Genomic DNA, 23,895 nt, shown 5'->3' with positions numbered 1-23,895 from the left:
ATTGGTGTTCCGCTGGTGCGGCTTATCGAACGCGCCACTTCGATTGGCCCGCCTCGTCACGTGACCGGCGTCTAATTCCCTAACGGGCAGCCGCCGTTGGCCGTTGCCGGTGGATCGAAACCGCCGCGGAACCCTTCCGCAGTTGGACCTTATCGGAACGCTTCTTGATTGGCAGCGATCGTTGGAAACTGCACTCGAAACGGGACCGGATTAATGTTACTAGATGACGGACTTCTAACCATTTCTAACCTTACGTTGCGGTGTCGGTTTGAATAAGTAACAGTAGGTAACAGTTCGTGCTTTATTCTTTAGAAAATTGTAAGAGTAGTGGAAAGGTGCAGGCTGAGGGAAGATAAGGGTAGGACAGGCAAGAGCAGGGTAAAACGGTTGGATTAAGGGAGCGTTAACGTTCCGAAGAATTGGTTAGATCTTAGGGCATAGTTACCGGCAAGAGTCAGAGAATGTCGGCGGAAGAGCAGCCAGATTTACGGTTAGGACCGGATCCTAATGTCACTTATCCTATTCAAGTACAATACTGCGGAAACTGCTCTCTTCCCATCGAGGTAAAACAATGTTGATCCTGATCTATCGATTCTCGAATTCTATATCGCGTGACGAGGTGTCGATGCGCGAGCTTTTTCTGAAAATTTCATCTCTTCCATAGTACTGCGAGTATTACCCAGAGTATGAAAAGTGCAAGCAATGGCTAGAAAGGAACTTACCGACAGAATTTGAGAAAGTTAAACTGGGTAATTATGATTTTTGGAGATTAAGTTCACTTCAGCTGAATTATTTACTTTACATCGCTTTATTTACCCGCAAATAGTGGAAGATAACACCACCGAAGCGGGCGGAGGCGAGGACGAGAAGAAACGACAGAAGCGTGGTGGCAAAGGTATGCTGAAGGCAAAGAAGAAAGAGGATGTTCCAAAGTTTGTGACTGTCTCTAGAGCACCTAGAGGAAAGAAGAAATCAGTCACGGTCGTGACTGGTCTTAGTACTTTCGGTAATAAAAGGCGCTTAATCTGCTCTGTTATTTCGATAAGAATTATTTCTCCGCAACTCGACTCTACTCGCAATTCGCAGATATAGATTTGAAAGTCGCCGCAAAGTTCTTTGGCAGTAAATTCGCGTGCGGCTCTAGTGTGACGGGGGATGACGAAATAGTTATACAAGGAGACGTGAAGGATGATCTGTTCGAGGTGATTCCGGAGAAGTGGCCACAGGTGAGAAGAGCGATGGAAAATTGCAGTGCGAACGGGAAGCGTGTAGTTTATGTAACGCGATGTATTTTTCAGATCGACGAGGATTCTATAGACGACCTTGGTGATCAGAAAAGATAATGCGCCAGCTGAAAGTCTCACATGCACAATTGTATTTAATATTATACTATTTCCATGTTTATTATGAATAAAATGTACATAACGTATATAAAATATTTTTTTAAAAATTTATAAATTTAAAGAAAGTAAAGAAACGTTACCCATCTGTCTCATCTTGCTCGTCTTCGCCTAAATAAGTAGCTACCACTTGTAGCAAGGACTCTACTTCTTCGTCCGTCAAGCGATCTTCACTGTCTTCCACGATCTGCAAGAACGATCTATGTTGTACATACATCAGGCTTTAAATGTTGCGTCATAGTATGTTACAGTACCAGTTGTATCTCCAGCGGTGTTTTAGGGCACACGTTTAAAAGTGTCAATTTCTCGCACTTAGTCAGCTTGTAAGGTTCCATTGCTTTCAGAAACTTTCTGATCTTTTCGGGCGAGTGCTTTTTACATGGCGTCTCTTCTAAATATCTAACAGTCTGATAGGTTATCGTTGCCAATTGATTCTGCTTCATCTTTTGCTTTTTATTTGCTTTTATATTCTGCAGAATATCCAGCACTTCGTAATTGCTTAAATATGCTGAACACTCCTTCAGTCTGAAATAAGATGCGTTAGATCTTCAATAAACGTATAATTAATGATATAATCACAGATATGAAGAAAAGTAGCCACTTACACTTCCATCGCGTATATTTATATACGGCAAAATTTAATTGCGCCGCTACTTCTTACAGGTTCGAGAGAAAGTACATCACACCGTATAAGGTTATGTGTTAACAATTACATTAATTCTAAATAGGCATAAAAATTTAATACAATATTGACGATGACAAATTTCGATAATATCATCACCTGCACTGCAAAGTGTTTATATATACTTATATAGTGTAACCTTTTTTAATCTAAAACTATAATTCGATTTACGAATCCCACGGTTTCGATGCGATTGTCAAATCAGTTCGATCATCGATACACGAAGCGGAAAATTTAAATTTCGCGCCCAATTATCGTCACCGGTGCTCGTGTGTGATTCATTGAAATTGTATTTAACTCGCATTGTTATTATATAAAACGATTTTAAATCACTGAAGATGATTTATCTATTAATATTGAAGTTAACTTTGCAAATGAATTAAGAATGTATTTCGATACAGCAATTTTCACATTTTCCGTGTGCGGTAGAAATAAATAGAAACTGGCGAATAATTCCATTGTAATGAAACACGATTTTCAAAGACAATGAACACGGAAATGTTGCCACAGATCGGAAGAACTATTTGCTAATATCATACTGAAATGTCCCAATAATCGTCACTTTTGAAATCGATTGGGAAGCCACTAAAATGATATGCTTTCATTGTAATCACATTTACGGAATAGTAGAATGATGTCTATACCTGCGAAGATAACGTTGGACTATTTGAGTCCGCGTATATATACATTAGGGTGTAAGTGCTCTAAATTTTTTTTCATAAAAAAAAACTTTTTTCGAAAACCGTTTGTCGCACGAGAAAAAGTAATAGAACATAAAAGATGCTCCTTGTCCGGATCTACAACTTTTCTTTGACATATTTTTTTATTTAATCAATAACTTGGAGGATATTATACAAAATCGACTTCGCGAGCTGTTAAATAATGATTGAAATGTTTAAGGCCCAGGGGCACCCTCTCCCGTTATCCGATCGAGCTCTAACTTTACACGGATTTTTTTTAATTATTTGGAACTATTCTGGAGTGTGCTCCGAAGAAAATTCAAAAGTCGAAAATAAGTACCACCCTAATATAAATAGTAGTGTGCATGATGTGCGCTCTACAGTCCACATGAGTCCACAGCTGACTGTAGTTATATTCTACATCCCGCAGTGCCGTACGTTACCAACCTGTAGCCCCCTTAAAATGTTTCGTTCATAAACACTTTAATCGAACGAAGTACTATAATCTATATCTCCAGAATGAATAAATAATCAATATTTCAAAAACTCAAGTACAACAACATATAAACACTACTCTTTTCGCCATGGATAAGCTACGTAAGAATCTCTCTACCAGAAACAGACGCATGATTTAGTTTATTATTAGCATCGGTATGCCACGCAGTGCGCACCATGCAGCACCTAATCAGAAAGATCATTCCCATGTAAGTGTAGCATTTTATGATTCATCGAAGATGCGGTGGAAATTGAGTCACGACGAATAACCCCGGCAATACAAAATTCTATAGAACCTTGCACTTCTTCGCGTGTAAATTCGTGGTGATTCGTAGACACTTTTGGAGACGGGTGTTGCGTATGGTGATCACGTCCATGCCGACGTTAACACGACCTCTGTGCGCGATCGCCTGACATTTTGCGACGGTGATTCTACGACACACAGTAGGTGCTCCATCGTGTTTTGTATTTTTAAGAGTAGCCCTGTTGTCGGTGTGGTGATACGTTCCGATGATCGATGTAAACTCACGGGGTTGGACAAAATGTAGACCAACACCGTGCAACCCTTTCAAGGCACCGTCAGAAAGGATCAACGACACCGCACGCGTGAATACTACACGACGGGCCGCGACTTTTCTTACCCAAGCGTATCGATCTTTCCGCAGGCGATGAATCTCTCTTGCCTGTTGTCCTCTGCTTGTAAACTGTTGAGTCTGCCTGTGGAAGATCGGTGAAACCTCCTCTCGATCGCCGATTTAATACGATCAAGAATGGAAATCGTCGGCGACTACGAGTACAACACCAAGGACCTGATAGGCCACGGCGCGTTCGCCGTGGTCTTCAGGGGTAGACATCGTAAAGTGAGTTCCCTTCTTCTTCTCATGATCTACAACCGTGAATCCGTCCTGGCACCGTAACAGTGAGTTGATTTATCCACCGCAACAACGCTCTTCGTTTTCTCTTTGTAGAAACCAAATTTCGTGGTGGCGATTAAAAGTATCACGAAGAAGAGTCTGGCAAAGTCGCAGAATCTGCTTGGAAAGGAGATCAAGATTCTGAAGGTTTGTTGACACGATATCGAGGCCCACCGTGTACATTTTCGCTTTCATTTTTTACTTTTTCATAGTTGTATTTCTGTTTCGCAAGAAAAAGGTGCCTGCATTTGTTCTATATTCATTGCTGCTATTTGGTTTTTACTATGGAACCGTTGCCCCTGCTTAACTTCCAAACAAGTCGTTTCAATTAGAACCATTCTTGCTCCGATTCGTTCTTGAAAAATGATCGTTGCTTTAACCCTGCTGTTCTCCTGGGGTCCTTAAGACCCGAAATGGAGATTATGTTTTAACAGATACTGTGTTTCCAAGTATTTTACATTATTTGATAAAAAATTATTTCAGAACTTGAAACTATATCATTTCTTATGGGCGTACTCTAAGAAGCTCTAAAATTGTAGTTATAAACAATCTGATTGTTCAATTCAAGTTTACATATTAGAAACTTTAGGCATGCATTATCTAAATTATATGTTTTTATGTGATGAGACTGTAGTGTATTCTCTTTTCAAACTGTTTTGTGGCCATTGGTTCATTGTTGATATTATGCTCTTGACATAAAAATTCATATATTCTCATCGTGCATTTATTTCGGTGCCTAAATTTTGTAAATATGTTAGAATCAATGTTGGAAATGTACGAGTATGGGAGTGATAGCGCTGAAGAGTACACAGCAATAATTGGGAAGAGAGAAGGGCAAATGATAAACTTGCACCTATAAGAGTCCTTTTTGAGAAATGGGTAGAAGTACCACCAAAATTATACAATCCTAGAGAAAATATAACAACAGTAGATGTACAATTGTTTGGATTTAGAGGTCATTGCCCTTTCAAATACTATGTTTCGAGCAACCCTGCAAATTATGGACCCTATACGATACTGCTAGTTCTTATGTTCTGAAATCCCAAGTTTATACAGGAAAAGTACCTGAAGCGGTACCTGAATGAAATCAATAATGACTTAAAATTTATCTTTATATACTACTATTTTCTACATCTTATTATTTCTATGATTATATACTTGAAACTTTTGTATCGAAAAAATCAACATTATATTTGTTGCGTATGAAATATAATATTAATCATAGAAATCCAAAAGTACACACGAAACCGTGAACTTTGCTTCACCGGGTCACTACGACCCGACGGAATACGAATGCGAGGTATAAATTAGGAGAACAGCAGGGTTGAGAAGTCTTTTCTAAAAGAATTTAAAGTTAATGTATATTATTAAAAGATTTATACATTGTGCTTCGACAACTGCTGTATCATGACTTCAGTTTTTGACTAAAACATTACGTTTTAGGAACTAACAGAATTACATCATGAAAATGTTGTTGCATTATTGGATTGTAAGGTTCGTATAACGATTTTGCTATCAAGTAATAGATATTTTTAATCACGTGTGGCAGAAATGCTGTTCGTACGATGACATTAATAAGAATTTTTCATTTAGGAGTCTAATCATAATGTCTTCCTGGTTATGGAGTATTGTAATGGCGGAGACTTAGCTGATTATTTAAGTGGTACGTTTCATGTGAAACTTTCTTGTCCGAACATTAGAATGCCTGCAGAAAATAATGGTCACCTGTACTGATTGTATTATTTCATCTTGCATTGCGTTCATTAGCAAAAGGCACTCTTTCCGAAGATACTATCAGAGTGTTTTTGAAGCAATTAGCAGGTGCAATGAAAGCGCTACATGCCAAAGGTGTCGTCCACAGGGATCTTAAGCCACAAAATATTTTGCTCAGTCATAATTGTGGTAAAGCTTGTCCGCAACCACATCAGATAACATTAAAGATTGGTAAGGATTTATTAATGATAAATTTACATTCTCTTCTATCTAATCATATTTAATCCATAAAAGTATTAAGAGTCTGTCTCTTAACGTTTCAGCGGATTTTGGTTTTGCTAGGTTTTTACAAGACGGTGTAATGGCTGCCACGTTATGTGGCTCGCCAATGTACATGGCACCTGAAGTTATAATGTCGCTCCAGTATGACGCGAAAGCAGACCTCTGGTCTTTAGGAACGATAGTCTTTCAGTGTCTGACTGGGAAGGCTCCATTTCAAGCTCATACACCTCAAGCTTTAAAGCTGTTCTATGAAAAGAATGCAAACCTTGGACCTAAGTAGGACATACTTTCTGAAATATATTTTTATCAACGAAGAACACGCTTAATGTACTCCAACAATGATTATTCTAGGATTCCACCTGGAACTTCACCGGAGTTATCGGATCTTCTACTGGGTCTTCTAAGACGCAATGCCAGAGACCGAATGCCTTTCGATGAATTTTTTGGCCATCCATTCCTCCAAGGCACCAGGGAGAGCCCAAGTCCAGTTCCTGCCGAGCTACCTGCTTCCCCAGGAACATTAGTAATTCAGGAAGGAGCCACGGCTGTTACACGATCAGAACCAGAGACTACTAGTCCGTGTTCCAGTCCTGAAGATGACTTTGTGCTTGTGCAGAGTGATCTCAGCAGTGACACAGACAATAATCCTAACACGCAGCAGGTTAAGTAAGTAACTTGAAATGTTACTTCGCAAAGACTCTCGTATGATCATGTCTTCGCGATATTACTTTACTATATATCGATTAGGTACATTAAACAAACTAGTAGAGAAGCAGTGAGTCCACCGAGACCATGCTTCTTGCCCATTTCGGAACCAATTCCTGTTTCATCCCAGAGAAGCGTTGCGCAGCCGTCGTCTCCTTGCACTAACGCAAGGTCCGGATGCAGCGTTGTCCCACGCTCGCAACCGATTAGTATGAAACGCAGTGTGGATTCTCACAGGAGTCATGCCCCCGATATTGGCTCCCTTAGCCCACCGAGTGTTCAGTTTGTCATTGGTACGCCACCAAGTAGAAGGTATGAGAACGCTGTACGCATAAACCGTCTCGTTTGGTTGCCGCATGGTCTGACTTTACTGTAACGATTGTTAGATTAAGCGAGACACCGCCGCCGCCAAACGCATGGCAAGTCAGTCCTGTGGCAAGGCATTCGCACACGTCTAGTGGAACGTCACCATTGCGACGTTCGACTGGAAATAACAGTGCGTCCTCGCCACTGCTGACAGGGCCTTTGGCAGTGTTGGGCTCACCTACGTCGAGAGCGTTCCAGGATAACAACAACACACTGAGGCATTCGCCTGTTATTCCCTTTGGTACAAGAGCTGTCACTCTTCCCGAAATATCTGGTACTTAGATCTCTCGCTGCGGTTAGAGGAGGCGTCAACAAATTACTTATGTCGCTTGGTAATGAATTCACAGAGGCGGGTAGTTTCCAAAACCTTCTGCCAGAGGTGAGCACTACAACAATAGATGATCGCCCGTTGACGTTCATCGCACCCGAACTCCCAGAGGAGACGCTTTTGGAACGAGGACACAACGAAATATTAGCCAAGTTAAACTTTGTTGTTGCATTGTGCGAATGCGTGTGCGAGGTGGCGAGAACAAGAGCGGGACCTTTGGGCGCGCCTCTGGGCGGCATCGAGCAGGCGAGCAACGCAGCGACAAGGAGAAGAGCCGAACAAGTGATTCTACTGGTCAGGGCTCTTCAGTGGCTCAGTTCTGGATTAAGTCTGGCGACTCAACAACTGAAAGCCGGCAGGTTACAGCCGACTGCTAGTGTTAAAGAAGGTGAACCTCTATGATAGCTAAATTTATCGGGATTAGAATTGATAGCGCCACATTTCGAATGCAACTTTAAGGGGATCTTGTTCCAGTTGTCAATACCATGAATGAGAAGTTCAGAACGTGCCTCACAGAATGCAAACAGCTCAATAGCGCTGGCCTCCTTCACCAGACAGGAGCTACTGCAGACAAAATCCTCTACAACCATGCCATACAAATGGTAAGCACCCGGTATATTCCATTGGTCTTTATTCGTAGAATAACTCTGCCTGTATACTTATGCGTACACTTTTTTTCTTTACCAGTGTCAGTCAGCAGCGCTCGACGAGTTGTTTGGCAATCCCGCGGAATGCTTCCAGCGGTATCACACGGCACAGATATTGCTGCATTCTTTATCACAGCATGTCAGTCACAGTCAAGATAGAGCCCTCCTTATTAAATGTAATTTGTTTTTATTTTCAACAAACTGCGTTAACTCTTCTTTTCTTCCGCCTAGAATGCTTTTATCTCGAATATAGAAATCGCCAAGAGGTAACGTTTCGCTTTCCTTTGCAGACAAAGACGCCGTTGAAAAACGCTTGTACGTACTTCAGCAACAAGGCTACATTTATGCGACAGACCCCACATAGCGCTTATGAGATACGGCAGCAGAACGCAGCGACCCGCCCGAACCCGTACCGTATTCGATATCTCTCATGTGTAAGATATTCTACCCTATTCTGTATAAAAGATGTTGATTCATCGATCGTTACTATGATCGTGCTGCAAATATGACATTGTAGAAAGAGAGGCAAAGCTAAGATATACTAAGTATTATAGTGCAGTTGTTAGATCTACACAGAATAGGGTAGATTACCCCATGGAAGAGTACGAAAGTGATTCTTTACAGGTTTCTTTATATGATTTTATTAATGACGCGAATAATAAATAATGATTATATGTATGATATATATATTATACACGCTATGTAATATATATACCATACAATATACGATAATATATATATATACATATATATATATATTGTAATGTACGTATGGTTGATTAACTAACCTTTATTTCATATCAAACAATAAAAACGTGTATACTAACAGCATTGTGCGTTCAATGCAAGGCACATTTCTTATTAAATAATGGTGATATAATAATTGTAAAAAAAGAGGAGTAAAATATTAAGCATTGTTTCATTGGGTGACATTCTACATCGATGGTTTGTTCTTTTCATCTACGAAAGTGTTGCTGCGGGGTCTCATTCCTTCTTTTCATTTGCAACAGCCTCTATGCTCGGTTTATTGTCCCTATAAATTACGTAGTTCAGTGCCATAGCCAGAGAGTTCCACGCTAAGTACGGAATGACTAAGCAGCCAGCCAATCGATTTACACTGTAAAATGCAATACCCATTGCTACAGTGCTTCCCCATAATACTGTAATTTCGTACAATGCCTAAAAGTAGAACAGAAGTGAGTAGCTGCGAGTGTAATCGACGCAAGATCATAACATGGCTGTTATTTCTAATAGTGTACCCATTTTATGTTGTGTAACCCAAAGAACAGTGGCGTCCAAGACCAATTGAGTAGTAAATTAGCAGAGTAAATAGAAAGTGGTATCGCTGCCTCTCTAAAGCCACCACCGTCTTTCCATACTAAGTACGAAGAGTACCCCATCGTGCAATACAGGGTTGTCCATACTGGGGCAAACGCCCAGTTTGGCGGAGTCCAGGAAGGTCTTTTTAATGTCTATTAGATATTAAACACAGAAGGACTTTATTAGCTCATTTTATCATATCTGATTTAATAGAATTAAAGTTCGAAATTCCCTAAGCAGAATTCTTTGATAGTTAAGGCGAAAGGGAAATATATCATATTTTATTTATCGCAAATAATTTTATCTTATCGTAGGAAGGATAGAGACAGTTATCATTATATATAGAAAATTCTGAGTTTCCTCATAAGTCCAAGTTCTGATTTAAGAAGCTTAATTCATTTAAAAATAGTTATCTGATGACGAACAATTAAATACAGTTCAATATTTCTGAAGGCTTTGCTAAATAAAATTGAGGTCGACGCAATTGTTGTAATTTCATGTCACATGTAACTTGTCTCAAGGTCTTAATGGCAACTTCTCCCTGTTCTAAAAACCTAGTACATAAATCGTGAATTATTACTTAAATGTTGTTAAAGAATCATGTTTAAACGCTCGAAGACTCGTTGCACGTAAATTTACGATTAATAAATCAATTTCAAATTCAAAATTACTCGACGCTTATCGAGTTACATTTCAAGTTACGCCACTGGATTTTAACAGTGATAGGAATTAAAGGATCCATTACCTCATACCAGGGCTTAATATTTTTCCTGGTGATATATCCTCCAGCCCAGCCTCCGATATTCGGAGAGACGACAGATATTACAATCGGGTATGATATTTTTACAGGCATTTTACGCTTCAAAGGGATCCTTGGTCGTTTGTAAAGGAGACTACGCACGGCAATGTACGACACTGCACATTACGACTGACGTTTCTCCAGTGGTGTAACCGTTCCGATAGATGCGCTTAAGCGACATTTTTGCCCCTGTGCATTCGTTATCTGGTAACAATGACTAATGCAATTTGAAAGAAAAATTTGAAATATTCCGAATGAAATTTCGATTAGGTTATTTCAAAATGTACGATATACTGTGAAATAGAAGTTAAAAGATTTTTCAGCAATAAAAATGCTTCTACATAAGTCGCCACACACTTGCATGTTAATTGGTACGTAATTATAGAAAAGGGAACCCGCGAAATGGACAAATACACGAAGATGGGTAATTATTGGAGATTTTGTTACTCTCTCTAGTATCAGACGAGCGTTACCCCTTTTATTTACACATATAATTTAATAAATACATTAAGAACGAATATTTATATTACATACATTTTTTGGAGTGTCATGCATAACAATTCATAAATGACTATTATAGTAACAGGAAAGTGAGTACCGAACATAAAGGTGTGTGCGTGAGTATATATTCTAATTTAAATTATCATCTGGTGGTATATGTACATGTATGCAGATTCAAAGCATTATTGGAATCAGGGAACTCGCATTAAGTCAACGTATACGAAACGGTATCCCAAATATAATTTCAAAGCAACTGAAATTTATTTGATCTACTTAGTTTGCACGTTTGTGTGGATACGACTACAGAAAGAAAATATACCACCAAACCATTTGCTTGGAAACTTGAAGACAATTCAAGGAACGCCGTAAAAGTTTGGAAACTTATAAGAAGCACTAAAAAGATCTAATAAATTATTTTCTGCGTGAAATTGGATTTTTACATACATTAATATAGTCTTGAGGTATGCCTCGGTTAGATGTTGAGTGTGTGAAGTAGCTGAAGCTTTAAAAGAAATCAAATATCCAACGGCATAGTCAAAAAGTTGAGAAAGTCAGAAAAGGAATACTTTCGAAGAATTCGTTTCTACATTACGACCAGCTAGTACGTGTTAATTATTTAGTCTAGTGCTGATGGTAAATGTAGAAAGACGTCGTCGCGTAAAAGAATGAATCTGACTCGACACTTTGTCTACTTTTTGGTATGCTGTGCATTTCTTGACTCGGAACTACTATACGTATCTAAAATGCTATTTCCTCTTTCGGGTTACTTTAGACTTTATTTATCGCACATTGCTTTCACGCATCCACCGATCCTTTACTCCGTACATTATTAATCGTTTTTCATACTCGCCTCATCGAACAATGTATTCAATGCTGGCTAATGTTCTATCACTCACATTTCTGAGCTTTGGCATCCTTCTCCCCGTTCACCACTCTTTTGCGCTCAGGTTTTATATCGAATAATCCGGGGAGGTGGTCCCTCACGCGTTCTCTCAACTTCTGAGGGATTACCCTAATAGTGGTCGTTATGTTACCCAGGAAGAGTACTAAGAACATGCTACTAAGGAGTGGAACGTGCCACGTAGCTTCTGGATGGGACGTTAACGTGTACAACACATACGAATTGTATAACTGAAATAGGTATCCGACGAAAAGGAATGGCAATAGGAATGACAGTCCGCGCCACATCCACGAATGGAAACCTTCGATAGTAATATCCATATTATGCCTCTCCCCTAAAGCCTTCAAGCGGTATAAAACGCCGCGTTGATAACAGAATTGCAGATACTGCACTACACCTGTAAACGAGACGTTTAAATTTCAATCCCAATAAGTAGCTTACAGAAGATTTATTTTAGGAAGAATGACTTACTAACATATACGTTGAACCACATAAATTGCTGTCGAAATGCATACCACGGCCCAGTGTTAGGCCATACTAATAGAACGCCGGATACTACCGTCGAAAGGAAATGGTGAAATCTCCACCAACCTTTGATCCTCGAGCCGTTTACCTTTAGTATACTCTCCCTTATTGTCAATGTACAATAATACCATACCAGAAGGAACATAAAACTGAGCTCCAAAGTTCTGCAACATACATTATTATAAAACTGTTACCCTCGTCCGTACAGTAGCTCTCCTAAGGTGCGACGCGAAATCAGTAACACCCTACCTGACATTAGTTACTAGATTCAACACAGATAAAATGAAACCAATCACAGAGAGGACCAGCTTGAACTTTTCATACTCGTCTTTGTACTTGAACCTAGAATACGACGGATCGGGTTAATCGTAAGTTTTGAAATACAGTTTTTCTTCCAAGTCTACACGAATAGCTCTGTACTCACTTATCGTTCTTGTTCAATATGGAAACGTTAACACTGCCTAAAATAATCTGAAGGTACGTGCCGTTCGGTTTTGGCAAACTCTGCTCTATTTCGTGTATCTGATCTTTCCTCCTCGCCATTTCTTTATCTAAGCTTTTCCGCGCGTCCCGTGCTTGTAACCTGCGGACAATCCGATACGTTCGATCATATAAAGAGGATAATCGAACTGTACAGATATCCGTCGGAACTCGTTACTTACTGTTTCAGCGACTTCGATATAACCCCCATCCTGTACCTCTGATGAGAAATGCCTTTCAAACATTTTGCTTGCAGTTCGGTCACTTCCTCCAATTTAGCAAGGTACTCTCTGTTCAATGCCTGTTAACATTAAAACATCGCCGCTGTTTAAATACCCCGTACCGTCTTTTCTGTGCAATATGGACGGACTGCTCGCAGGAACGTGGCAGAAATAAATAATCACGAATACATCCATGAAGATGTGGCAGTTGAGGAAGCATTTAATCTAAACGTAATACTTTGCCCAAAGCTTCGGGAATACCGGTCGCCAGTGTGGGCACATAGGAGGTGCACTTAACCTCAAAGAGAATTGTTCTGTACGTTGACCAGCAAAAGCATTAGTATCCGGGGATAATGAGAAATTATCTTACTTCTAGTTCCTTGTAATCTTGCGCTAGGTCGTTCCAGTCTTTTAAACAAGACTCGACATCGGTATCCATCGCAGCAGGGAAAAGGACGATGGTGAAACGTTAACTGGAAATTTAGATGCGCTACGGGCCTATCTTGCTTCTCGCGGCTGCCGTTTTCTCGTGCATCTAGCAACAGAGTGCTCTAGAAGCTGTCTCCCGGTTTATCGGGATCTTCAGGGTCGACGTATGATAACAGCGTGTTTCAAATAGCTTCGCGAAGAGAAATAATTGAATTAAAAATCGTTACTCAGCATAAATTTAACGGCGCGCTAAGATTCGTATGCCTAAACGTTTAGAATTCGATGCGCGACTCGTTTTTCGCTGAAATGCATTCGAAAAATACGCTCCTTTTTATTGCAGATCCCGCGGTTACGTAGATCGGATCGCACCGCGCTGCGGATAATTCTGGGAAATGGTAATCGACGTGGATGAATGGAACACAAATTGAATTTTGAATTCCCGACACGTGAGAATGATAAAAGCTACATTTCACTGTTGAGTTGCTTGAGATCACGAGTTGTTTCGTAATTTGCGAATTAATGTGGTAATTCGTGAGTAGACTGTCCCAAGCAAATTAGTCGCCGCTGAGCGTGATGAAATCCATTAGATATGTAGATTATTTCTCAATGAAGCTGGTCGAAGTGAGAGTCGCCTTATGTAATTCCGTTGATAAATTCTGTACTGTTCCATCGGGCTCCGTGAAATTTCGATCCGTGTGCGTTGACATTCTTCGACAATGGAAATCGCACTTTGCACTCTGATACAGGGTTACGCGTACACGTGTGCTTCGAATTGAAATGAAATTCGACGATCGCAGTGGGCGCAGCTCGCAATGCTCGCATACGTAATCGCAACGAAGATATTAGCTGCAGTTAACGAGACAGCATTTATCATAAATGTTAAAAACAATTATAGAGGAGTTCCTCTAATTAAAACGTTCATTAAGTATTAATGAAATAATCTCCGTTCATGAATCAGTCTTCAAGGTATTAATGTTTGTACTACGAAAAATCTTCATTTCCATCTTAACAGTTCCAATAAAGTTATCTGACAAATGCCAAATGTCTTTCAGGGAGAATCATTCAAAGAAGAATCATGAGCAAAATATAGGGACTGGAAATTTCTGCGATGACGCAAAGGTCTTCTCCGCGTTCAGATATCCTTTCCTGTCTATTTTAAAGCATATCCATGCTGGTGCCGTCCAGGCGCCGACCAGCGGGGCCGTGATTCTTCATCCCGACACTTGTCCCGCGTTTTTCGTTCATTCGCATTCACGCGCCAGTAGCTCGCGCTACTGAACACGTACAAACTATCGCAGAATCTTTCTCCGCTCCCGGGGAGCACAATACACAACAGGCTCGGCAATTTAAAACCCGCCTCCTGTCGTATCTCGTCGAACACGCGAATTTCTTCACGGTCATTGACCAGACAACTTCTCCTCCGACCTGCTAAGACAAAAGTGCTTTGCATTCCCTGGTAAACAAGTCGTTTTATATTCAATCAACGCACGCTATTTCGCGATCCCTCAGACTTCTTCCAGACACACGTGGAGACCTCACCAGGAACGTGACTCCTTCGTTCCTCCACGAATACGTTTCCTCCCGCGATTACATTCGCGCCTTGACCATCGGATCGAGCGATTTAAAATTTAGATTTCTCAACATTTTTCAAGCGCCAGCTCGTGAGCCACAACAGAGGTATATATTTTTTGTCAGACATGGCTGTAATATGTGGTATTAAGCAGATTTTATAGATTTCCTTTCTTCAATGAGTCGTGCTTTTTGCAGAGAACCAGTCCGGGCGCTTATCTTGTTCTAATTTTAGAAAGTATAGTCTACAGGTGTATTTACGAAGCTGGACCAAGTAATCAATAAATCTTGGCGACACTAATGCCTCGGTTTATTATTCCATACCGCGCATGACTGGGATCTTTTCCATTTATTCTTTATGAATAAAAGAGGCGCTAAGTGGTGCTTCGTCCCACGGGAATAAAAGGCGAGACGCGCCTGCTACGAGACTCGCAAACGAATGCATTCAAACAAGATTAAAGTCTACGTGTTTCTATCAACGGCCTCTTTTTTTCCTCGGCAAATGTAGGACAGACTGTTCCACCGGGCTATTCAAAATCAGATTATATATTCTACCCGATGCTGGTATCAGCTGCATTATTTATAAACGCTATCGCGATGTTCAAAGTCTCCAGGCTTTCTTCAACTTTGCAAGTAGAATGTCGCCCGCTTTTATCTATCATATCAAAGTACGATTCTGTTTGCATCCTAAGGAAGTCTCCTAGGAGCGACAGATGGAGGCGGAGATACCGAGAGATGTTTACCGTCGACGCTACACTTTGAGCTTTGCTGCACGGATATTTCCTTTAGAAACTGCTTTCGCGAGCGACTAATTAGTCTTGACAGTCCTCCTGCGGGAAAAATGACAAAGGATGCGCAGCTCGACGTCCATAGTCCCTAAAAGAAGAGAAATAAGATGTTGCATTGCTCAAAATGATTAAATGGTCTATATCAAATGAATAGTTAAATAGTATTCTGAAAGCTACTAGTGCTATTGAAATTAGGCATTCGGTGACAACTCGCAGAACAATTATGTGTTATGCACGCAGAATCCGATATGCGGGTGATTTTTTAATTATTAGATTCTCCGTTTACTTTGATGCAAATATATATGCTCCGCCGAAAGTTTTAAATCGCTATGAGATGTGTGCGAAAGTGTTGGCGTTATGTGTGGCTTCGCTTTCAAAGGAAACTTCACACTCGCCCTTCTTCATTCCCGGAATATCGAATGTAGTCCCCACCCCGTGTAAGGAGTTTCAGCTGGAGATTTAAATATCTTCGAAACTGTTAAACAGTGTGCAGTGGTCGGACGCCATGGTCCCGTGGCAACCGCGATCGGAACCGTGAGAAAGTACCAGTGTGCTTGCTGGCAATGAAAAAAGAATTCCTGCGATTCGAGCTCGTTCCGATTCTGGCTCTCACACTAAAACCATTAAAACGAAAAAGAAGATACGGCTGTAAAAAAGTTAATACAAAATACAACGATCGCGGTACTACAGATTCCAGCAGCGTAAACAATAACAACTACATTAGCATCAATGATTAATAATATCCTCATCATAAAGTACTTTCAACAAGGGCGATATAAACAGAACACGCAACCTTATATTAATTATCACAATCTGCTGGCGGTAATCGCGCGTAATTGTATTAACAGCGACGCCAGTGTAATCGACGGAAAATAAGAGCGCGGTAAACCACGGAGCGCAGGAATTCTCGTGGAAGAAAGTGGAAACCTGCATGCGGAGGGGTAAACGGCTTCTAGATAACGGCATAGTAAACGGTATTCGATCTTCTTCACGTGTAAGCCGTCCCTGCGATGCAGCATTGCTAGGGCCCTCGTCATTATCCCTTCGCCTTTTCCGCGCTCGCCTAGAGACGTTCTGTTACCGTTCCTGGCTTCCGGTCGCGGCTGGAAGCCGACGTTACCTTCGTTACTTCGGCGCGCGAACAGTTCCCCCGATGGTTATCGTTTGACGGGCGAACACACGGGTTCCTGCTGCTTCGCTCCCTCGCCATAGGACCTGTAAAAGTGAAAAGCATATTATGACTAGAAGGGAGATGAATCCCCCGCGGTGAACTGTCCCAAAGTGTTATCGCCGGCTCGAGCTGCAACGAGCGCATTATATCTCGGGTATGGGAAACGGCAGGGAAAAACGACAGCTGCCGAATGGTAATTCGAATAGTTCCGAATGAAGTCACGCTCGACTTGGCCGTGAGAAGCGACCGGTCTGCAAAACTTGGTTTCGAATTTGACACGAGTGCTGTTACGTGCGCGCCCGACGCGAAGGCAACCCGCTCGCGCAGTGTCGCAGCTCGCTGGTACCGATCGTTCGTACCGATATCGAAAGTAGGTAAGGAAGGTCCGCATCGGTGGACCAGTGAGGCCCACGCAGCCGTGCGCGAACATGAACGTCGCGCGAAACGCTTTGAAAGCCGCGCGACCGAGCGGCCTCCGCGGCGGCGTTGACCAGCCCAAGCCTTACGTACCGGGTTGCAGTTACGCGGGGGCGTCGAGGCCGCCGAGGATCGAGGATCTGTCCGACATCTCGAAGCCCGCAGACGGCGCGAGCCGATCGAAGATAGAGATCGCGGAGAAGTCGCGCGACAGAAACTACGGGACTGCCGCGACCGCCGCTACCGGAAGTGTCCTGCGGGTGGCACCGGAATCGCGGGGCCTGCCAGTGGTTGGGACGCTGCTCGCGTTTCTGCTGTCCGGCGGGACGAAACGGCAACACGAGTACGTGGACAGACGTCACAGGGAACTGGGACCGGTTTACAGGGAGCGCATCGGACCGGTTACGGCAGTGTTTGTCAATTCTCCGCATGAATTTCGTAGAATCTTCCGGCTGGAGGGGTCGGCGCCTAAACACTTCGTACCGGAAGCTTGGACCCTGTACAACGACATACGGAAATGCCGGCGCGGCTTGCTGTTTATGTAGAGTACCATTCAGCACTTCTAACGTTTCAATATGATAAGGATCGTAGATACCAGCTCTTACACTTACCAGCTTCTAATGCTCTAAATATTCCAGTAACTCGCATTCCTCCAGATCACAATACAACACTAAGTACTCAAACACTCTCACATACCGGTGTCTAAATGCGTCCATACCAATACGCACCATTTACAGCGGTCTAGAATATAAAGAAAAGGACTTTTGTCATTACTCCTAGTTGTTTCTGAGAAAGCTGATTCGTACACTTTCCTGTAACACCCTGTATAGTTACGTTCTGACTAGCTTTACGCAGTGGAGATACAGGCGCACCAAGGTTTCCAACATGCTCCGATTCTTCCAACAGGGACGGTGAAGAGTGGATTCATTTTCGCAAAAGTTTGAATAAAGTGATGCTGGGGCCGGACCTGACGAATTTAATGGCTGGACCGTGCCAAGAGGCGGCCGTGGGACTCAGGCGGAAGTGGCAGAAGCAAATCGAGAGTAACGCTATCATACCGGACTTGCAGATCCAGCTTTATCAGTGGTCCATCGAGGGTAAAAGCAGTCACGCTTCGAAATACGAAACTAACAAAAATAGCACGATCAAAAGAAATTAGAGATAAAGAATGCTTTTTACCCGACAGCGATGATTGCAACCTTAATGGGCTCCTCCTGGCATTCCTGCAAGCAACAATTATCCCGTAACTTCGACACGCTGGCGAAGACGTTACACAAGATATTCGAGTACTCCGCCAAGTTATCCATAATACCGGCTAAATTAGCGATGAACCTACGATTACCAGTTTGGACGAAATTCATGGGGTGTGCCGACACTGCTTTCGAAATCGTTCGGATGTTGGTGCCAGAAATGATTCGGCTGGGCGGCGACGGTTTGTTGAGGAAGATGATGGACGAGGGGATCCGAGAAGACGACGCGATCCCCATCGTCACTGATTTCATTCTAGCCGCCGGCGATACAGTGCGTTCAACTGCAAGTATTACACAATAACGATTAATCATTAGATTAAAACATTCACCACTGTGCTTTTATGATTAGACGGCGACCACCTTGCAATGGATACTGTTACTGATGTCGAAGCACCCGGAAAGACAAGAAATGCTGCTGGATCATCTGAAGGATCTGCCGCAGAAAGAGATATTCCGCAATCCTCTGCTGAAAGGCATGATCAAAGAGTCGCTCAGGCTGTATCCAATCGCTCCATTTATTTCTCGTTACTTACCCGAAGATAGCGTGATCGGTAATTACTTTGTGCCAAAAGAGGTAAACGAACATGTTCCCTCGCTGATCAAGCTAATCAGCGGCGTGTAAATGAAATACGATGGATACTAACAAGCTACTATATTCTTCCTTGCAGCAGCTGCTCGTTTTGTCGATTTATTCGAGCGGCCGTGACAGTGCGAATTTCTCGCAGCCAAATGAGTTCCTGCCGGAAAGATGGATCAGAACGGAAAAAGGCACTTACCGAGGTGTATTGAACCCGCACGCCAGCCTGCCGTTCGCTCTGGGAGCAAGGAGCTGCATCGGACGGAAGCTGGCGGAAATACAAATATCGCTGGCCTTGGCAGAGGTATAGAAGTGATTAAAATGACGAGTACATTGAGAATGCAATTGTTAAGACTTGTACAATTTATACATCGAACCTTTCAGCTGGTGAAATCGTTCAAGATAGAATGCGTAAACAGGGATCGAGTAGATCTGATCTTGCACTTGATTTCTGTCCCCTCGGAGTCCATGCAGCTGAAGCTAACGCAAAGAAATAAAGCGTAGAAAGTGTCACCTGTGAAAAGGGAAGTAAACCTCTTTTCTATTCGACTCCCATCGTTCTGTTCCTTCGAGCGTGTTATATGTATTTTTACTCGCATACATTTAAGAACGAATAAACTAAATCCAAACACGCCTCGCCGCAGTATATACACCTATCACTGTATTAACGTACATATAGCGTGAATCGAATAACACCTATAAAGTGTATAATTATCAATATACATCAATTCCGTAGTTTAAAATATTATTCACAGTAAGTATAATAATAGGGGTACAGAATGAATAAAATGGTTTAAAATATAAAAGTGCTCCGTTAAGTGCCTCCTGCTCGGCAATACCGGCCAAGCCGTCAACTATTCGCCTATACCTCGTTACCATTAATATCACAATTACGTCCAATTAGTTCGCCGTTATCGTTGGCACAGAACGCTGTTCACGATCTCCTTCACTTCCTCCAGGAACTCCTGGAAGCTGCCGCTGCCCGAGAAATCTTGAAACGCCTGGACCCTCTCGGGCCTGCTCATCGTGGCTGTAAGGAAGCTCTTCACGCAGCATGTTTTCAGCTCGTGGCAGGAGTTCACTCTAGCCCAGTTCCAAGCCCTACTGAAATTTTTGTAGTTCAGCTTCGCGATCGAGCTCTCCGTGAGAATGTCGGACAAGTCGGCCATGAGGAACTTGTCAGCCAGCAGCACAGCGTCCAGTAATGATTCGATACTCCTGTTCTCGAACGTTGCGCCGTTCGCAGCCAGCAGCAACGTGTTCAGGCCCTCCTTCGACGTGTTCCGTAACTTGACACGTTTCTTGCCCGACTCGGAGAAGTTGCCCTCCAGCATCGCGGAAAACGCGTCGGACTTCTGGCACAGAGTGTGCCTGCATGCATCGACGGTCGTGCCGTCGTCCAGCTCGAACGTCACCGTCGCCGGCTTCGGATGGTTGTCGTACACTCTTGGGAAATCGGTCGACGCTGTGTCCACGATCTGACACTTGTCCAGAACGTCGGGCTGTATTTGCAGAGTGCTCGCCAGCCGACAAATCGACCCAATAGCGTTTTCGTAGAGGCTGTGCTGCCGATCGGTGAGAACGCGGAATATCAATGGAAGCCCGCCGTAACTGATCAGCAGAGACTTCAGGATGTACCGCGACTTAATTAGAAACGGTATGGAAACCGCGATGACTAATTTGTGAGCCTCTTCCCCGCGGAGTAGTATAGATGTAAACTCGCCAATTGCCCCGCCGGTTTCTGCTAGAGCGCACAACTGCCTGGTGTATTGCTCTGAACCATACAATGTCTGAGCTTCGAAGACGAAGCCTTGCTTCAACAGTGGCATTAAATACGCCCCGTTTCTGTGTAGAAAATAATATAGTTAATCAATGACTTCTGTATAAGTGACGCAATAAATTGCTCACCTTATGATTCTAGTTAAAATTCTGGACGCTCTTGGATTCTTAGCGTATCTAATATAAGCTGACAGAGCCTTGATGGTCGAGGGATCGACCAATCTTTCAATCGGGTCGTCAGAATGACTCAGTCTGCTTAACAGTACTAACGTCCACACGTTCGCGTACTCGCAAATACTTGATTTGTTCCCCTTCTCTGAATGCTGCGATTCCTCTGCATCTGCAGTCACGGACTTACAACTTTTTAATGATTCCACCTCTTCTTGAGGTTCTAGACGGAAGGAGAGGGATCAAAAGTTTGTAAATAAGATAATTTCATCAAAGTTATCATGAGTACAGAGTTTGATTTACCGTCTTCATTGTCCATCATTTCTGTATCACTACAAACTGGACTGTAATTATCTTCTGCGCTTTCGTCGTTGTCTATGGAATCATAAAATGGCAATGGGGGCGTACTAGGAGGTGACGAGGAAACGCTAGTAGCACTGCCCGGACTCCAATCATCTCGATAGTAATCCGAACTAAATCTGTAAAATAAAAGTGTAATCGTCAGTTTCATGCAATGCGTAATGTTAAATTTCAATATAAGTTCACGATCATACCGTCCTAAATTAGTTTTATTGTACTTTAACTCTGCTTGCTTGTTAGGCGGAGAATCATTGCCCCTCTTTTTTGAGACGTTAGTCTCCTCGCTAGCTATCGTTTCAGTCACCATTTTCTGCAATCTGGTCACTAGAATGTCAAGCAAACCATGCTTCACCATTATCACCATACTCGGATCGTCATAAACGAATTGTGCCAGGGCGTGCAGTAACATGGGATGATATTTCTCGTTTTCGGGATCCTTCAGTAAAGACAACATTAGCTCTAAACCGGATCCCATTCTAATCCTCGCTCGATTAACAGCTTCTCTACAGAACAGGCATAAAATGGCCAATGTTTCTTTAGATAGTTCAGAATGATCTTTAATGAGAGCGATTAGACTTTCAACGGCGCAGAAATTTCCCAAAATAGGACGACATTCAGCTATTTGGCAAAGATTGTACAGACACTTTATTGCCAGTTTATTATTCATATTGCAGCACTGCACAATGCATTTATAGCCTTGCACATCTTTTTCTCCTCGCAACTGCTCTCCGACTCGGGGGTCAAGCGTGACCAAGAAAGCGCACATAGCTTTCAAGCACGCTTCTACCAGCTCTGAATATTTTGCGCCTGTTTCTAACTTCTCCTTCGCCAATACTAATAGATTTGTAATTCTGGATATAACTCCAGATTCTAAAATTTCTTCTCGACTGCCTTCGTGCATGCCCCAAATGTTTCTGTAAAGGGAACGCATAGATTAGAAACAAGTGGTCGTTAGTATCGGAGTACCATTGATGCCTGAACAATTATTCTCTAGTACCTTATAGCTCTAACACCCATTAAATACGTTTGCATATTTGTATCTAATTGTAAAAGATCGACTAAAGCTTGAATAGCACCGACTTCGCACAGTGATCTGGCGTGCCAGTCACATTCTGATAAATTTCCGATCAGTCTACATGCGCGGCAGTGTAGCGTACTCCCAAAGCTGACATGCTTTACAACAGAAACTACGTGACTCGCAATTTTAGATCCTCTGACCTAGAAGAGAAACATATTCAAAATTATTTTGCCGCAATGTTAGATGATTGTAAGTAAATGAAATTCATAGAGACATTATTCCGCCTCCATCTGACTGAAGCAGTCGATGAGGTGCTTTGACTGATTCCAAAAAAAAATAAATAGAAATAGAAGAAATGCACTTATACCTTTTCTCTGGCATCCGCAGTCATGCATGCATTGGCCAGGATGCTAAGAGTCATGTTCAATATCTTCAAATTATGGTAGCGCAGTAAATTCACTAAAATGCCTAGGCCACCATCTTTCACGAATTGCTTATAGCATTTGGGTTCATTCTTGAGCCGTGCCAAGCACGATGAAATCCCGCTTTTGGATTCCAATTTTATGTGTTTCAATACTTCCTGAAGTATCGGGCACTCTTGTTTCTGGTCTATAGTCGACATTATTCCAGATAAATAAGAAAATTAATGAAAATTCGTTAGTTTTTTAGACGAAACATAACCTCTAAATTGTGCTGCCACCGAGATTGACAGCTACACCTGTACAGTAACTTACAAAAGTGAGCTGGAAAGAAAAAAGTCCTTTGATTAATAAACTCTTCTAGCTAAAATGCAGTTAGCTGTTCATTAAACAGTGTATCGTTGGATATTCCACCGTTACACTTCGTGCACGTGTAATTACAATTGATTAAATATTTCTTACAGTTCAACTTTTAAATATCCCGCTGTTAGCTTTCAGTTTGATATGCGCGCACGGTGGCGCCATAAAATTCGGAAGGAGTTAGCGGACATGTACTCTATACGAAAATCTGCGAGCGTAATTGATACAATTGTTAGGCATATTAATGATTCGAGCAGAGTATTTGATAAGCTTAATAATTGCCCGCAATTATTACCATTCTTAACAGCAGTTACATCTTTCGATCTATTACGCTACCAATTACTGCTACCTATCTTACCGTAATCGCCGCACGATCAATTCATTCAAAGCATGACGCATACTTTAATCCACCCTAAAACAACAATAAAGACCTACCTAAAATCAAATTCAAAATGATGACTACTTTTTCCGCTATGATAAAACTTCCACCGATTCCATTATAAATTCCGCAATTCGACCACTCTCGTCTCCCAATCCCCTCGAATTGAATAATCATTCAACGCGCATAAGCACCGCCAAAGCTTCCTCACTTTCCCAAATACAAACGCCCCAAAACGTTCCTCAGCGGGCA

At 42.1% G+C, this 23,895-nt stretch overlaps 7 protein-coding genes across 15 annotated transcripts; 3 read left to right on the top strand and 4 right to left on the bottom strand.

Annotated features, from left to right (window-relative positions):
- The first annotated feature begins 270 nt into the window (after positions 1–270).
- On the top strand, positions 271–1,436 carry Denr (density-regulated protein). The gene is made up of 5 exons (XM_076819053.1): positions 271–563; positions 665–749; positions 827–1,006; positions 1,087–1,226; positions 1,299–1,436. The coding sequence occupies exons 1-5, from the start codon at positions 462–464 to the stop codon at positions 1,341–1,343; spliced, it is 552 nt and encodes a 183-aa protein (XP_076675168.1). The 5' UTR covers positions 271–461; the 3' UTR covers positions 1,344–1,436.
- Crcp (CGRP receptor component) lies at positions 1,353–2,726 on the bottom strand. The gene is made up of 3 exons (XM_076819060.1): positions 2,006–2,726; positions 1,655–1,925; positions 1,353–1,587 (listed from the first exon to the last, which is right to left on the bottom strand). The coding sequence occupies exons 1-3, from the start codon at positions 2,011–2,013 to the stop codon at positions 1,480–1,482; spliced, it is 387 nt and encodes a 128-aa protein (XP_076675175.1). The 5' UTR covers positions 2,014–2,726; the 3' UTR covers positions 1,353–1,479.
- Positions 2,727–3,584: 858 nt separating this feature from the next.
- Positions 3,585–9,149, top strand: Atg1 (serine/threonine-protein kinase unc-51-like protein Atg1). Of its 3 annotated transcripts, none has more exons than XM_076818994.1 (13): positions 3,586–4,117; positions 4,226–4,318; positions 5,615–5,665; positions 5,765–5,834; positions 5,939–6,115; positions 6,208–6,442; positions 6,518–6,832; positions 6,914–7,183; positions 7,258–7,511; positions 7,585–7,953; positions 8,025–8,167; positions 8,253–8,388; positions 8,503–9,149. In XM_076818994.1, the coding sequence occupies exons 1-13, from the start codon at positions 4,028–4,030 to the stop codon at positions 8,574–8,576; spliced, it is 2,277 nt and encodes a 758-aa protein (XP_076675109.1). In that variant the 5' UTR covers positions 3,586–4,027; the 3' UTR covers positions 8,577–9,149. The 3 variants fall into 3 exon arrangements, with proteins under 3 accessions (XP_076675111.1, XP_076675109.1, XP_076675110.1); XM_076818995.1 differs by having other exon boundaries at positions 3,589–4,117; positions 8,040–8,167; XM_076818996.1 differs by lacking the exon at positions 5,615–5,665 and having other exon boundaries at positions 3,585–4,117.
- Positions 8,987–10,501, bottom strand: Tspo (Translocator protein). The gene is made up of 3 exons (XM_076819054.1): positions 10,278–10,501; positions 9,472–9,684; positions 8,987–9,391 (listed from the first exon to the last, which is right to left on the bottom strand). The coding sequence occupies exons 1-3, from the start codon at positions 10,383–10,385 to the stop codon at positions 9,197–9,199; spliced, it is 516 nt and encodes a 171-aa protein (XP_076675169.1). The 5' UTR covers positions 10,386–10,501; the 3' UTR covers positions 8,987–9,196.
- Positions 10,502–10,769: 268 nt separating this feature from the next.
- On the bottom strand, positions 10,770–14,137 carry LOC143372632 (transmembrane protein 120 homolog). 2 transcript variants are annotated; one of them, XM_076819046.1, is made up of 6 exons: positions 14,021–14,137; positions 12,921–13,039; positions 12,683–12,841; positions 12,508–12,600; positions 12,205–12,422; positions 10,770–12,130 (listed from the first exon to the last, which is right to left on the bottom strand). In XM_076819046.1, the coding sequence occupies exons 1-6, from the start codon at positions 14,093–14,095 to the stop codon at positions 11,721–11,723; spliced, it is 1,074 nt and encodes a 357-aa protein (XP_076675161.1). In that variant the 5' UTR covers positions 14,096–14,137; the 3' UTR covers positions 10,770–11,720. The 2 variants fall into 2 exon arrangements, with proteins under 2 accessions (XP_076675161.1, XP_076675162.1); XM_076819047.1 differs by lacking the exon at positions 14,021–14,137 and adding an exon at positions 13,330–13,652.
- A 2,083-nt stretch (positions 14,138–16,220) lies between these two features.
- Sad (Cytochrome P450 family protein sad) lies at positions 16,221–19,966 on the top strand. Of its 4 annotated transcripts, XM_076819029.1 has the most exons (7): positions 16,222–17,676; positions 17,776–17,874; positions 18,240–18,430; positions 18,520–18,854; positions 18,933–19,157; positions 19,252–19,464; positions 19,545–19,966. In XM_076819029.1, the coding sequence occupies exons 1-7, from the start codon at positions 17,345–17,347 to the stop codon at positions 19,662–19,664; spliced, it is 1,515 nt and encodes a 504-aa protein (XP_076675144.1). In that variant the 5' UTR covers positions 16,222–17,344; the 3' UTR covers positions 19,665–19,966. The 4 variants fall into 4 exon arrangements, with proteins under 4 accessions (XP_076675143.1, XP_076675144.1, XP_076675145.1 ...); XM_076819028.1 differs by having other exon boundaries at positions 16,221–17,874; positions 19,255–19,464; XM_076819030.1 differs by lacking the exon at positions 17,776–17,874.
- Rnb (BTB/POZ domain-containing protein Rnb) lies at positions 19,798–23,808 on the bottom strand. 3 transcript variants are annotated; one of them, XM_076818992.1, is made up of 7 exons: positions 23,167–23,808; positions 22,853–23,094; positions 22,465–22,685; positions 21,662–22,381; positions 21,411–21,586; positions 21,069–21,330; positions 19,798–21,005 (listed from the first exon to the last, which is right to left on the bottom strand). In XM_076818992.1, exons 2-7 carry the CDS (start codon positions 22,904–22,906, stop codon positions 20,072–20,074), a joined length of 2,367 nt encoding a protein of 788 aa, XP_076675107.1. In that variant the 5' UTR covers positions 22,907–23,094; positions 23,167–23,808; the 3' UTR covers positions 19,798–20,071. The 3 variants fall into 3 exon arrangements, with proteins under 3 accessions (XP_076675107.1, XP_076675106.1, XP_076675105.1); XM_076818991.1 differs by having other exon boundaries at positions 23,220–23,808; XM_076818990.1 differs by having other exon boundaries at positions 22,853–23,207.
- Positions 23,809–23,895: the final 87 nt, after the last annotated feature.

This window comes from Andrena cerasifolii, chromosome 8, assembly GCF_050908995.1.
Source record: "Andrena cerasifolii isolate SP2316 chromosome 8, iyAndCera1_principal, whole genome shotgun sequence".
Taxonomy (NCBI): Eukaryota; Metazoa; Arthropoda; class Insecta; order Hymenoptera; family Andrenidae; genus Andrena; species Andrena cerasifolii.
The sequence above is the reverse complement of the archived record's forward strand: the minus strand, read 5'-3'. Positions and strand labels throughout refer to the sequence as shown.